We start from the raw sequence: 15,562 nt of genomic DNA on the forward strand, positions 1-15,562 counted from the left end.
ACGAGGAGGCAAAATAGGCCCGTATGGCCCATGGGCCGGCCCATGGCTACCTCTGTGCTCGGTGCATTTCCTCCTGCTAAAGTACCTAATGTTCAAGACTTCTCTGAAGCTGCAAACATGAGAGACGTTCAGTTTTCTAATGGCACAGTTCAAGTTACTCTGTTACTGTTACTGGTCAGTTTATTCCAATGGCAGCTGTCACCAACAGAGTGAGGCAAATGCATGAAAAGCTTCATTCCTGGACATTTTCTTCTGATTACATCCTTTTTTTTCTCAAAACAAAAATATGATTACGTACTGGTTGATGATGATGGCATGTCACTGCAATTCAATCAAAACTGGCACAACAAAAGAATTACATTCTTTACACTTAAATCCTCACTAGGATCTTTACTCTGTTTAGGAGTAGATTCCAATTTCCAAATGCTGCGAGATAAAGGGGGGTCCTTGAGGAGGACATCCTGGAAGGAGATCTTCCCCTCAATACGCGCAGGCACGGCACTGGCAGGACTTGAATCGCAGTGCAACCGACAGACCTTGGCACTGTACAAATCCACTGCCAGATTTCATTTCTGAGGAGATAGGCCAAGTGAAGACGCAATTTCTGCCAAGTGCTGCCCTGTTGAATTCGTTATGAATGCTATAGGGACTACAGGCTGAAACACGAACTCATCATCCACCACCTGGAGGTCATAGCATGTTTTGAGTTCCATTGCTTTAGACTCTGCAGCTTCAGCCTCCTTACGTAGTATCTCAGCTTCTTCGTTATCATCTGTTTCAGCTGCAGCAGTCAGTTCTGCTCTAGCAGCAGCACAGTCTAACCGTAGTCTTCTGTAACTTGTCAACGCTGACTCTCTTCCTTTGAGTTCAATAAGCCCTTCGCATTCCTGTATCTTGTTCGTGGTTGCTACAATATCCTTTTCTATTGTCTCTAGATCAGTAGCGGCTTTCTCCAACTTACCATACAGCTCGTCCTTTTCGGAGTTAAGAGCTTTTGCCTCTGCAGCTATCCTTCCTGCTTCCTTAAAGTTTCTTGAGGCGGCAGCAACTTTCTTTTCAGCCTCTAGTTCAGGGCCTCTTTTGTCAATGAAACTCAACTTCTGCTTCAGTGCTTCCGTTTCTTGCTGTATGCTTGTTCGCCTTGAAGATACCTCCTGCAAAACATAAAATCCAGTATAAAATATTTAGAATAGCTTACATCCAAAACAAAACATAAATCACAGTATTTAAATAATATAAATATCGAAAAAATAAAATAAAAGAAGAGTTGATGTACCTGAAGAGTACTTCTTGCATCGGTAATTTTTTGCCTTTGCATTTGAATGACTTGCAAAATTTCCTCCTCCATTTTTAGCAACCCAATTCTATCCTCTCTTGACTTCAAGATCGATGATGCAAGCTTTCTTCTTATTTCAACTGATTGTCGACAAGCTTTTGCTTCAGAGGAACAAGCACCAATTATGTCCCTCAACTCTGAATCCTTTTGATCTGTTAAAGTAATGAACTTATCAATTTCATTCTTCTTCAACAAAAGTGCTTCAGTCTCTAGATCCACTTTACTTTGGTCTTCCTTCAAGGAACTGAGCTTCAAGTCAATATCTGACTGAGAACCATGGAATCTGGAGACCACTGCACTGATTCTTTCTTGAACTTCATGGATCCGGGCATTGTTTTCAGCTATCTCTGCTTCTTTCAACCTCACCAACTCTAGAAGCTCAGCTAACTCCTTAGTGAGGATTTCTCCTTTTTTACTAAGCATATCCTTCTCCAGTTTGTCTTCTTCAACCAAATGCTCTATTGACCCTTCCAACCCAGAACGTGCTTCTAAAACCAACCGTGTTTCAACTTCCATTTCTAACTTCTTTGTTTCTAGTAACTCCAATGAAGTTTGCCACTCTTCTATTTCTTTCGAGGATAATTCTTGTGCGTGCTCGCTCGCTGAATTAGCGTGTTCAGTGGCATCCTAAGAAAGGTACAGTTTTACGAATCCAGATTAAAGAGTAGAAGCCACTGCAATTATATTTATATACCATAAATAGCAATTGCTTGTCATTTAGTCTGTACTTGTACTGTAGATTATCTTATTTTGCATTAACTTTTAGCTGTGGTTTTGGAAACTAGATGGTTCCCGCAAGTTACTAACAGGAAGGAAAGATATATTGGACAAAGCTATGTGATGCAGCACAGGGATCTAATTCAGAAACTTAGGCAACAAGTCCCATGTAAAATAGTACTCCCTCTGTGGCAAAATAAAATTCGTTTTAGGCATTTAGTGGATTCATACAATAATTAATTAATATATGTGTTTTGCATATGTGTCTAGATTCATCATCATATATTTAAATATAGACATAAAAATCAAGTGCTAAAGTGAATACTAATTTGAAACGAAGGGAGTAATATTTTATCCTTTCCGATCACATAGGATAGCTCACTTTTATAGCCTGTAGTCAAAAGGTTGGAAATATTATTTTGTTTGAAACTTTTTGTCCAATAATTACACAGTAAACATAGTGGGTGACTATTCCTTGAGCATTAACAAAAATTGTATCCAATAGACCAATACTGCACACATAATATGATAGGACGTTCCAGAATTTACACAATCTATCTTGTGCTGAAAATAAGCCTCCCTCATAAGATCATGTGTATAAGTGTTCTTTTCAAACAAAGAGAAGTTTAGACCAAGGCTGTATTACAAGGTAAAAACTGTAAACATGAGATATTATTAGTAAAAATTCATATTTGAGGGTGGAAATTCAGATGCCTATGTGTGAGCAATGGTTATTTAAAGCTACAGTTCTATGCGAAGATAAAACAATACTGACAAAGCTAATGTACCTTCGCAAATTGCTCCATGAGGGCAGCAGCTTCCTCCTCTGCAGCAATGCGAGACTCAAGCACCTCCTGCAACTCCGAATCCACTGAATCATAGTCAAGCTCAGCACCACGCAGCGCCGTCGACAGCCGATCCTTCTCCTTCTCGAGCGTGGCGAGGGAGTCGCTGATCCTCTCTGCCCTCTCAAAGTCCTCGGCCTCGCAGGCCTCCTCCAGCTCCCTCTCCAAATCCTTATGCCCGGATGCCACGGAGGCCGCCTCCTCCGCCACCTTCCTCCGCCGTCCAGCCAAAAGCCTCCTCTTGGCAGCCACGGCAGCAGCCGTCTGCTGGATGGAGTCGAGCTTGCTGGAGATTTGGGATCTGAGGAGAGCCAGCCTCTCCTCGACCCCCAAGGCTACAACTGCAGCGTCTTCATCCTCTTTCCCACCACCATCGTCCTCAGTTGCCACCGCCTCTACACGCGGTGAACTGGTATCCACGGCCACCGCCTCCGCGTGTGCCTCGTAGCCGTTGGCATAGACATCGACTTGCCGATCAGGGAGCTGGTCGAGGATGCGAGTGACGGCCGCATGCGGCGAAGCGTCCAGGAAGGAAATACTGCTAGCGGAGATCGCGGCAGCAGCTGCGGAGGCAGGAGGGGAAGGCGGCGCGGGCTGCGGCAAGCGGCCGTACCCGATGCGCACGGCCCGCTTCTTCTTGCGTAGCGATGAGGAGGACGGCTGCCGGGAGAGCTCCGCAGCGGCTGCTGGCGGCGCGGGAGCAAGCGCCGCGTGGCTCCGATCCTCGCCTTGCGGGGGTGGGGGCGGCTGCTCGAGCGAGAGCGGCTCCTGCGGAGCGAGGAGGGTGAGGTCGGAAAAGAGGTCCTCGTCGAGCGGCGGCGGCGCGGACGAAGCCGCGTCGGCGTCGGGGCGAGCGGCGGATGTCAGCTCAGGGACAGGGGCGGGGGTAGGGACCGAGTCCTCGGCGGCGGCGGGTTCTGGCGCGAAGAGGACCATGCCCTCGAAGAGCGAGCTGCCGTCCTCGCCGCCTCCCCACCCGTCGTCCTGGGACGCCATCGCCGCCTCCTGACGACCAATCGGTGGCTGACGGATCGGGAAGAGTAAAGACGACTTCAAGGTGGACGGCGGAGTGGACTGAGCAATGGATGTGCCGTGGGCGACGCCGGCGCTGCGTGCGTGCGTTGTTCGATTAGATCATGGAGTGATGATGAGGCATCCCGCATCCGAGTCTGTCACCACGTTAACTGCTTCGGATGAGGACTGCTTGCTTGCGTGGCAAGGCCATGTTATCGAATGTGATGCAATTCTAATTTTACTGCTGAAGTTTGGAATTGCGTGTATAATTCCACACAATAAGAAATGCGAGGCTAATAAAGCTTTCCGCTGTAGACTTATAGTCCAATATTAAAAAAATTGAGTCTTTCATTTTAAATATCAATTACATATGCAATCAAACAATAAAATATATAACCAAACAACAGAATTTAGAAAAGCTGATTCTAATTCATAATTCCATGCATCAATAACTACATCTAAAATAGGGTGTATATGGAATTTTGTACCTCACAGAAGACCTTACAGCCAGTACTGGGGGAGAATCGTCCTTGTTTGCCTTGGAAACATGCCAAGGATTTCATTCTTTGCTTCCTGTGTAGGATCACGAGGCCAGGCACCTGCTGTCTGCTGCCGCCAGAACTGGGTCGTGTTCCACACAAACAGAGAAAGGCACCATCTTTACATGACAGACAGTGGTGGATCCAAGATTGGATCAAAGGAGGAGCTATAAGTTAAAATATGTTTGGCGGAGCCACCAGCGGTCATCTTGGGGGTGAGTGTCACGACAACGTCCTCGCAGGCCTGACTAGCGTGTTGCAGCAGGTCTGTCATGGTGCTGCTTGCAGCAGGGGCAAAGCCAGGATCCAAAATTAGGGGGACCAAATTAGAATAAGGAGGCTGTTAGAAGCATTTTTTGCACTATTTACATTAGAATTAGCTAAAAACTAACATGTCCTACAGAATTAGGGGAGCATTAGGGGGGACATTGCTCCCGTGTCCCCCCTGACGTCGCCAGCCTGCCCCTTGCGTTGGGTACATGCGCGCTGCTAACTGTTAGATGTGTATTGGCCGTGCGCGCTAGCTCATGACTATGTCCTGTGTGGTAGCGTGGATTTACACCGCTGAAGCATGGACGGGTCCAGTGTGGATGCGCTCTACCACCTAGCGTGCTGCTAATACAGATGGAGGTCAAATACATGTGCTGAATGACACTATCACAAAGAAGGTTGTGGTCTATCTTAGTTAACCTTTATAGGCTGTATTTATGTTATAATATACTCCCACGTTACAAAATAGTTGTCCTTTTAGCTCTTTGTTTTTATGTCTATATTCAAATGGATGATGATAAATCTAGACACATATATAAAACACATGCATCAATCAAAAATTATATAAACCTACTAATTCACTAAAATGATGACTACTATTTTAAGATAGATGGAGTATATATTATTAGGACACGTCATAAAATAGTTGTCATGGGGGGCGACCGGGGCTGCAACCCCGGCATCCCCTCTCCTAGATCTGCCCCTGATGACAGGAGTCTGATTGATTTCAAGGAGGTTCTAAATTCTAGCAAGAAACGAGAAAACCCTCGCGCGCATTCGAAGTGCAGCTTCAGTCTGTGAGATTCTGAAACCTTCGTTCGAGGCCCTGACTATAATATAGCCAAGGATCTTACAAGAATCACAATAATAATAAATCCACTACATACTCCCTTTTTGGGGATGAGTGGGAGCTGCCACCATTGTCATCAATGTTGTCTATATTCTTCACTTGGGTTGAGCTTGACCTCCCGCTAAGGACTTATTCGTTTTGCTCTTAATCCATATGGATCGGATGTGATTGAGTGAGTTTCAATCCCAAACAAGTCAAAATATTTCATAAATTTTTCAATCTCATCCAATCCACATGGAATAGGAATAACCGAACAAGGACTAAGTGGAGCAAGAATGAAATTCAGATACTGGAACATCAACGACTTTATAGATATACAAACGTAAATTGAGTGATACTTGTTTGGATACTCTAGTATTCACTAAAATCCACATATGTTGAGTTGGATTGTGGTGAATACTAGAGTATCCAAACAACGTCTAAGGGTGCGTTTGGTTGCGGAACGCCTAGGAATAGCTAGGACAGGGACGTTCCTGGCGTCCCCTTTTGTCTCTCTAATTTCGAGGGACAACTGGGAAAACAACCTTATCTTTAGGATTATCCCATTTTGTCATGTCCCATCATTGCAACCAAACGCACCCTAAGAGCTTCAGTCGTTGGAGCTGCCACCATTGTCCTCCATGTTGTCTATATTCTTCACTTGTGACGTTCTTCTCTCGTCAGGGTTGAGCTTGACCCCGCTAGGGTGCGTTTGGTTGGAGAGTCAATTAGAATGGAGCGGCTCCAATAGAGCCATTCTATTCCGCGTTTGGCAAATAAAATAAAACCGCTCCATTTTTTGTTTGGTTGAAGAATAAGATAGAGCGGAACCGCTCCATCCTCTGTCTGGTTGGAGAGTCATATGAGTGTAGAGGGTAGGAGATGGAGGAGAGCACTCGCATTCTGTCGTTTTTGTGGAGCGGGAGCATTCCAACTATTTATGGTAAATTTTCAAATTGAGACTTCAGGAGCCGTTCCGCTCCTCTTTTGTTGGAAACCAAACATCCAAAAAATAGGAATGGAGCCACTTCATTCTTCTCCACTTCTCAATCAAACACACCCTACTGGAGCAAAAATGAAATTCAGATACTGGAACATCAACGACTTTATATATATACAAACGGAAATTGAGCGATACCTGGGAAATTTTCCTTAAGGCCTATGAGTTGGGTTGGGATGAATACTAGAGTACCCAAACAAAGCCTAAGAGCTTTAGTCGATGGAGGGCAGTCCTCCCCTCGAAAATTGAATAGTAAGAGATACTAGCCCCCTCAATCTCCTCTAATACTCTTGCTTCCAAATAATCCCTAAAGTTTTCAAGCCTTTGGCACGAAGGCACAATTCCTCCTTCTCGGTACTGCTATCTTGAAGTACCTGGTTTTGGTAGTGTTAGAAATCTACGGCTACACTAGCCGTGTTGAGGAAGTACTGATGGCTGCAAAGGGAGAGGTGCATTTGTTGGGATAGGCCATTTGACAGACATGGGACAACATGGCTTCTATGTCGACAACTGAAAGGGAAATGTGCCCTTGGGCCATTTCTAAGTATTTTGGTGATTAAGTGCCAACACAAGTGCTTAAATGTGAATCAATGCCCATGGATGAACAAAGTGCAAATCTAGAGCAAAGGTATGTTTCTAAGTCTTAGTACATTGATTTTGTGTACTAATATACTTGTCTAAGTGTCAGGAACAGGAAGAAGAAGAAAAGAGGAGAGTTGGCTGTGTACAGCCAAGATGCTGTTTCGGTCTGGGGCACCGGACTGTCCGGTGGTGCACCGTACAGTGTCCGGTGGTGCACCGTACAGTGTCCGGTGGTGCACCGGACAGTGTCCGGTGCGCCAGGCTGCCTCGGCCGAAGAGGCCGCTCTCGGGAATTTGCTGACGGCGTACGGCTAAAATTCACCGGACTGTCCGGTGTGCACCGGACTGTCCGGTGAGCCAACGGTCGGCCGGGCCAACGGTCGGCCGCGCGATCTGCGCGCGACACGTGGCCAAGCCAACGGTCGAAAGGGGGCACCGGACTGTCCGGTGTGCACCGGACATGTCCGGTGCGCCAACGGCTCCCGCATCTGCAACGGTCGACCGCGCTGTTTAAGGAAGGAAATCGGGCACCGGACAGTGTCCGGTGTGCACCGGACTGTCCGGTGCGCCCGACGACAGAAGGCAAAGATGGCCTTCCAGATTTGTTCTCAACGGCTCCTAGCTGCCTTGGGGCTATAAAAGGGACCCCTAGGCGCATGGAGGGAGAACTCAAGCAACCTTAGAGCATTCTTGATCATCCACACTCAGTCTTTGCGCATCCGTTTGTTATTCTAAGTGATTCGAGCTCCGTTCTTGTGAAGAACTTTGAGATAGTCTTTGAGCTCGATTCTTGGCCGTGTGTGTGCGCATTTCGCTGTGGATTTGTGTGTGTTGCTTCCCTCCCTTACTCTGTGCTTCTTTGTGAATCTTAAGTGTAAGGGCGAGAGACTCCAATTTGTGGAGATTCCTCGCGAGTGGGATAAAGATAAGCAAGACAAAACACCGTGGTATTCAAGTGGGTCTTTGGACCGCTTGAGAGGGGTTGATTGCAACCCTCGTCCGTTGGGACGCCACAACGTGGAGTAGGCAAGTTTTGTACTTGGCCGAACCACGGGATAAATCACCGTGTCTTCTCTGTGTTGAATTCTTTGTGATTGTCGTATTGTGCAAGATCTCCTCTTTAGCCACTTGGCAATTACTGTGCTAACCCTTAACAAGTTTTTGTGGCTATAAGCTTAAGTTTTACAGGATCACCTATTCACCCCCCCTCTAGGTGCTCTCAATTGGTATCAGAGCCGTTCTCTTCAAGAAAGGGACTAACCGCCCGAAGAGATGGATCCTAAGGGGAAGGGAATCGTGATCAACGACAAGGAAAAGGAGTTCTTCGTCAACGAGCCAAAAGATGACAAATCCAACGACTCTGGCTCGGGCCACAGACGTAAAGATGGGAAGAAGAAAAAGACAAGACGTATCAAGGAGATCGTCTACTACGACAGCGACGAGTCTACTTCTTCCCACAAGGACGACGACTACGACAAACAAAAGACGGTTAACTCAAACTTCTCTTTTGATTATTCGCGCATCCCGCACAGCTCAAATGCTCATTTGCTCCCCATTCCACTTGGCAAGCCTCCTCACTTTGATGGAGAGGACTACGGATTTTGGAGTCACAAAATGCGTACACACCTATTTTCTCTCCATCCAAGCATTTGGGAGATTGTGGAAAGTGGAATGAAATTTGATAGCTCGGATAGTCCTTCATTTATTAATGAACAGATCCATAAAAATGCACAAGCTACTACTGTGTTGCTAGCCTCTTTGTGCAGGGACGAGTATCACAAGGTGAACGGCTTGGACAATGCCAAGCAGATTTGGGACACCCTCAAGATCTCTCATGAGGGGAATGACGTCACCTTACTCACCAAGATGGAGTTGGTGGAGGGCGAGCTCGGACAATTTGCGATGATAAGGGGCGAGGAGCCGACGCAAACATACAACCGGCTCAAGATCCTTATCAACAAAATAAGGAGCTACAGAAGCACGCGATGGACGGATCACGACGTCGTCCGCCTAATGCTAAGGTCATTTACCGTTCTTGATCCTCATCTCGTGAATAATATTCGTGAGAATCCCAGGTACACGAAGATGACGCCCGAGGAGGTACTCGGAAAATTCGTAAGCGGGCGGATGATGATCAAGGAGGCAAGATACGTCGACGACGCCTTGAATGGTCCGATCAACGAGCCTCAACCCATTGCTCTCAAGGCAACAAGGAGCAAGGAGACGCTACCCAGCAAGGTGGCACAAATTGAGGCTGCCGGTCTTAATGATGAAGAGATGGCCCTCATCATTAAAAGATTCAAGACGGCGCTAAAAGGTCGAAAGGGGCAGCCAAGCAAGGCTAAGACCAAGGGAAAGCGATCATGCTTCAAATGCGGTAAGCTTGGTCATTTTATTGCTAACTGTCCCGACAATGATAGTGATCAGGACCAAGGGAACAAGAGGGAGAAGAAGAAGAATTATAAGAAGGCAAAGGGCGAGGCTCATCTTGGCAAGGAGTGGGATTCGGACTGCTCCTCGTCTGACTCCGACAATGAGGGACTCGCCGCCACTGCATTCAACAAGTCATCCCTCTTCCCCAACGAGCGTCACACTTGCCTCATGGCAAGAGAGAAGAAGGTAATAACTCGTAATGATGTCACTTATGATTCTTCTAGTGACGATGAGTCCAGTGATGATGAAATAGATTATTCTAGTTTGTTCAAAGGATTGGATAGAAATAAAATTGATAAAATCAATGAATTAATTGATGCCTTGAATGAGAAGGATAGACTCTTAGAGAAACAAGAGGATTTATTGTATGAAGAACATGATAAATTTGTAGAGGCACAAAAATCCTATGCTTTAGAAGTTAAAAGAAATGAAGTACATTCTAGTGAATTATCTTCTTGTCATGAAAACCTTGCTACTTTAAAGAGTGTTAATAATGACTTAAATGCTAAACTAGAAGTAGCTAGTAAATCAACATCTTGTGTAGAACATGTTGTGATTTGCACTAGGTGTAAAGATTTTGACATTGATGCGTGTAGTGAACACCTAGCTTCAATTTCTAAATTGAATGATGAAGTGGCTAGTCTTAATGCTCAACTTAAGGCTAGCAAAAGCAAATTTGATAAGCTAAAATTTGCAAGGGATGCCTACACGATTGGTAGACACCCCTCAATTAAGGATGGACTTGGCTACAAAAGGGAAGCCAAGAACTTGACAAGCCATAAGGCTCCCATCTTCATCAAGGAGAAAGGGAAGGCCCCTATGGCTACTAGTACTAAAAAGAACCATGCCTTTTTGTATCATGATAAGAAAAATTCTAGAAATGCTGTTAGAAGTTATGATGCCTTTGATTCACATGCTTATGATTCTTATGCTATGACTGCTTCTAGTTCTCATGTTGTGCATGATAGAAAGGTTGGTAAAAGAAATGTTATTCACAATATGCCTAGAAGAAATGTTGTTAATGCTCATAGGAAAGTTCATGGACCTTCTACAATTTATCATGCCCTAAATGCTTCCTTTGCTATTTGTAGAAAGGATAGGAAAATAGTTGCTAGGAAGTTAGGGGCAAAATGCAAGGGAGACAAAACTTGCATTTGGGTCCCTAAGGAAATTTGCACTAACCTTGTAGGACCCAACAAGAGTTGGGTACCTAAGTCCCAAGCCTAAATTTGCCTTGCAGGTTTATGCATCCGGGGGTTCAAGCTGGATTATCGACAGCGGATGCACAAACCATATGACGGGGGAGAAGAAGATGTTCACTTCCTACGTCAAGAATAAGGATTCCCAAGATTCAATTATATTCGGTGATGGGAATCAAGGCAAGGTAAAAGGGCTAGGTAAAATTGCAATCTCCAATGAGCATTCTATCTCTAATGTGTTTTTAGTAGAGAGTCTTGGATATAATTTGCTATCTGTTAGTCAATTATGTCATATGGGATATAACTGTCTATTTACAAATGTAGATGTGTCTGTTTTTAGAAGAAGTGATGGTTCACTAGCTTTTAAGGGTGTATTAGACGGCAAACTTTATTTAGTTGATTTTGCAAAAGAAGAGGCCGGTCTAGATGCATGCTTAATAGCTAAGACCAGCATGGGCTGGCTATGGCATCGCCGCTTAGCACATGTGGGGATGAAGAACCTTCACAAGCTTCTTAAGGGAGAACACGTGATAGGTTTGACTAACGTGCATTTCGAAAAAGATAGACCTTGTGCAGCTTGTCAAGCAGGTAAACAAGTGGGAGGAGCGCATCACGGCAAGAATGTGATGACCACTTCAAGACCCCTGGAGCTGCTGCATATGGACCTCTTCGGACCTGTCGCCTATCTGAGCATAGGAGGGAGTAAGTATGGTTTAGTTATTGTTGATGACTTTTCCCGCTTCACTTGGGTGTTCTTTTTGCAGGATAAGTCTGAAACCCAAGGGACCCTCAAACGCTTCCTCAGGAGAGCTCAAAATGAGTTTGAGCTCAAGGTGAAGAAGATAAGGAGCGACAATGGATCCGAGTTCAAGAACCTTCAAGTAGAGGAGTTCCTTGAGGAGGAAGGGATCAAGCACGAGTTCTCCGCTCCCTACACACCCCAGCAAAATGGTGTGGTAGAGAGGAAGAACATGACACTAATCGATATGGCAAGGACGATGCTTGGAGAGTTCAAGACCCCCGAGTGTTTCTGGTCGGAAGCCGTGAACACGGCCTGCCACGCCATCAACAGGGTCTACCTTCATCGCCTCCTCAAGAAGACTTCGTATGAGCTACTAACCGGTAACAAACCCAATGTATCTTACTTTCGTGTATTTGGGAGCAAGTGCTACATTCTAGTGAAGAAAGGTAGAAATTCTAAGTTTGCTCCCAAAGCTGTAGAAGGGTTTTTGTTAGGTTATGACTCAAATACAAAGGCGTATAGAGTCTTCAACAAATCATCGGGTTTGGTTGAAGTCTCTAGCGACGTTGTATTTGATGAGACTAATGGCTCTCCAAGAGAGCAAGTTGTTGATTGTGATGATGTAGATGAAGAAGATGTTCCGACAGCCGCTATACGAACCATGGCGATTGGAGAAGTGCGGCCACAGGAACAAGATAAACGAGATCAACCTTCTTCCTCAACTATGGTGCATCCCCCAACCGAAGATGACGAACAGGTACCTCAAGTGGAGGGTCTTGATCAAGGGGGAGCACAAGATGATCAAGTGATGGAGGAAGAAGCGCAACCGGCACCTCCAACCCAAGTTCGAGCGATGATTCAAAGGGATCATCCCGTCGACCAAATTCTGGGTGATATTAGCAAGGGAGTAACTACTCGATCTCGATTAGTTAATTTTTGTGAGCATTACTCCTTTGTCTCTTCTATTGAGCCTTTCAGGGTAGAGGAGGCCTTGCTAGATCCGGATTGGGTATTGGCCATGCAGGAGGAACTCAACAACTTCAAGCGCAATGAAGTTTGGACACTGGTGCCTCGTCCCAAGCAAAATGTTGTGGGAACCAAGTGGGTGTTCCGCAACAAACAGGACGAGCACGGGGTGGTGACAAGGAACAAGGCTCGACTTGTGGCAAAAGGTTATGCCCAAGTCGCAGGTTTGGACTTTGAGGAGACGTTTGCTCCTGTGGCTAGGCTAGAATCAATTCGTATCTTGCTAGCATATGCCGCTCACCATTCTTTCAGGTTGTACCAAATGGATGTGAAGAGCGCTTTCCTCAACGGGCCAATCAAGGAGGAGGTGTACGTGGAGCAACCCCCTGGCTTCGAGGATGAACGGTACCCCGACCACGTATGTAAGCTCTCTAAGGCGCTCTATGGACTTAAGCAAGCCCCAAGAGCATGGTATGAATGCCTTAGAGACTTTTTAATTGCTAATGCTTTCAAGGTTGGGAAAGCCGATCCAACTCTTTTTACAAAGACATGTGATGGTGACTTGTTTGTGTGCCAAATTTATGTCGATGACATAATATTTGGTTCTACTAACCAAAAGTCTTGTGAAGAGTTTAGCAGGGTGATGCCGCAGAAATTCGAGATGTCGATGATGGGCGAGTTGAACTACTTCCTTGGGTTCCAAGTGAAGCAACTCAAGGACGGCACCTTCATCTCCCAAACGAAGTACACGCAAGATCTGCTAAAGCGGTTTGGGATGAAGGACGCCAAGCCCGCAAAGACTCCGATGGGGACCGACGGACACACCGACCTCAACAAAGGAGGTAAGTCCGTTGATCAAAAAGCATACCGGTCAATGATAGGTTCTTTGCTTTACTTATGTGCTAGTAGACCGGATATTATGCTTAGCGTATGCATGTGTGCTAGATTTCAATCCGATCCTAAGGAGTGTCACTTAGTGGCGGTGAAGCGAATTCTTAGATATTTGGTTGCTACGCCTTGCTTCGGGCTCTGGTATCCAAAGGGGTCTACCTTTGACTTAGTTGGATACTCAGACTCCGACTATGCTGGATGTAAGGTCGATAGGAAGAGTACATCAGGAACATGCCAATTCTTAGGAAGGTCCCTGGTGTCGTGGAACTCTAAGAAACAAACCTCCGTTGCCCTATCCACCGCTGAGGCCGAGTATGTTGCCGCAGGTCAGTGTTGCGCGCAACTGCTTTGGATGAGGCAAACCCTCCGGGACTTTGGCTACAATCTGAGCAAAGTCCCACTCCTATGTGATAATGAGAGTGCTATTCGCATGGCGGAGAATCCTGTTGAGCACAGCCGCACAAAGCACATAGACATCCGACATCACTTTTTGAGAGACCACCAGCAAAAGGGAGATATCGAAGTGTTTCATGTTAGCACCGAGAACCAGCTAGCCGATATCTTCACTAAGCCTCTAGATGAGAAGACCTTTTGCAGGTTGCGTAGTGAGCTAAATGTCTTAGATTCGTGGAACCTGGATTGAATTGTAGCATACATGTATTTATGCTTTTAATCATGTTCCTTTTTGCATATTGTTGCTTATTATGGTGCTCAAGTTGTACAAACACTCCCTGGACCTCACAAGTCCGTTGCAAAGTGATGCACATGTTTAGGGGGAGATGTGTTACAACTTGACCCTTTAAGACTAACCATGTGTTTGAGTTTGATGATTTAGTCTCGAAGGAGGATTGAAAGGGAAAAGGTGGACTTGGACCATGAAAGACTTCCACTGCACTCCGATGAGAGGGTAACTATTCCAAGTTCATCTCATGAAATCTTATTGCCATTTGCTCTTAATTGAAGACTTTGGTGAGGCAATGGGGTTAAAAGGCCAAGATTGATCCCGTTTTGGTGCTTGATGCCAAAGGGGGAGAAAATAAAGGCCAAAGCGATAAATGGATCAGCTACCACTTGAGAGATTTTGAAAATAATAGAATAGAGTTTTTGTTTTGTCAAATGCTTTTATTATCTCTCTTGTCAAAAGTTGGCTTCTTGTGGGGAGAAGTGTTGATTATGGGAAATAGGGGGAGTTTTTGAAATCTTTGATCAATCTCTTTTGGAATGACTCTCTTTATGCCTCAACATGTGTGTTTGACATAGAGATAGAGATTTGAGTTTGATTTGCAAAAACAAACCAAGTGGTGGCAAAGAATGATCCATATATGCCAAAATTGAATCAAAATCAATTTGAGTTTTATTTGAAGTGATTTTGCACTTGTTCTAGTTACTTTATGTTGTGTTGGCATAAATCACCAAAAAGGGGGAGATTGAAAGGGAAATGTGCCCTTGGGCCATTTCTAAGTATTTTGGTGATTAAGTGCCAACACAAGTGCTTAAATGTGAATCAATGCCCATGGATGAACAAAGTGCAAATCTAGAGCAAAGGTATGTTTCTAAGTCTTAGTACATTGGTTTTGTGTACTAATATACTTGTCTAAGTGTCAGGAACAGGAAGAAGAAGAAAAGAGGAGAGTTGGCTGTGTACAGCCAAGATGCTGTTTCGGTCTGGGGCACCGGACTGTCCGGTGGTGCACCGGACAGTGTCCGGTGCGCCAGGCTGCCTCGGCCGAAGAGGCCGCTCTCGGGAATTTGCTGACGGCGTACGGCTAAAATTCACCGGACTGTCCGGTGTGCACCGGACTGTCCGGTGAGCCAACGGTCGGCCGGGCCAACGGTCGGCCGCGCGATCTGCGCGCGACACGTGGCCAAGCCAACGGTCGGAAGGGGGCACCGGACTGTCCGGTGTGCACCGGACATGTCCGGTGCGCCAACGGCTCCCGCATCTGCAACGGTCGACCGCGCTGTTTAAGGAAGGAAATCGGGCACCGGACAGTGTCCGGTGTGCACCGGACTGTCCGGTGCGCCCGACGACAGAAGGCAAAGATGGCCTTCCAGATTTGTTCTCAACGGCTCCTAGCTGCCTTGGGGCTATAAAAGGGACCCCTAGGCGCATGGAGGGAGAACTCAAGCAACCTTAGAGCATTCTTGATCATCCACACTCAGTCTTTGCGCATCCGTTTGTTATTCTAAGTGATTCGA

The 15,562-nt window shown here is 45.8% G+C and overlaps 1 protein-coding gene across 1 annotated transcript; it reads right to left on the minus strand.

Annotated features, from left to right (window-relative positions):
- Positions 1-211: 211 nt before the first annotated feature.
- On the minus strand, positions 212-3,995 carry LOC100383143 (uncharacterized). The gene is made up of 3 exons (NM_001175809.1): positions 2,842-3,995; positions 1,277-1,963; positions 212-1,154 (listed from the first exon to the last, which is right to left on the minus strand). Exons 1-3 carry the CDS (start codon positions 3,892-3,894, stop codon positions 567-569), a joined length of 2,328 nt encoding a protein of 775 aa, NP_001169280.1. The 5' UTR covers positions 3,895-3,995; the 3' UTR covers positions 212-566.
- Positions 3,996-15,562: the final 11,567 nt, after the last annotated feature.

The sequence above is a fragment of the Zea mays genome, chromosome 4 (assembly GCF_902167145.1).
Source record: "Zea mays cultivar B73 chromosome 4, Zm-B73-REFERENCE-NAM-5.0, whole genome shotgun sequence".
Classification (NCBI taxonomy): Eukaryota; Viridiplantae; Streptophyta; class Magnoliopsida; order Poales; family Poaceae; genus Zea; species Zea mays.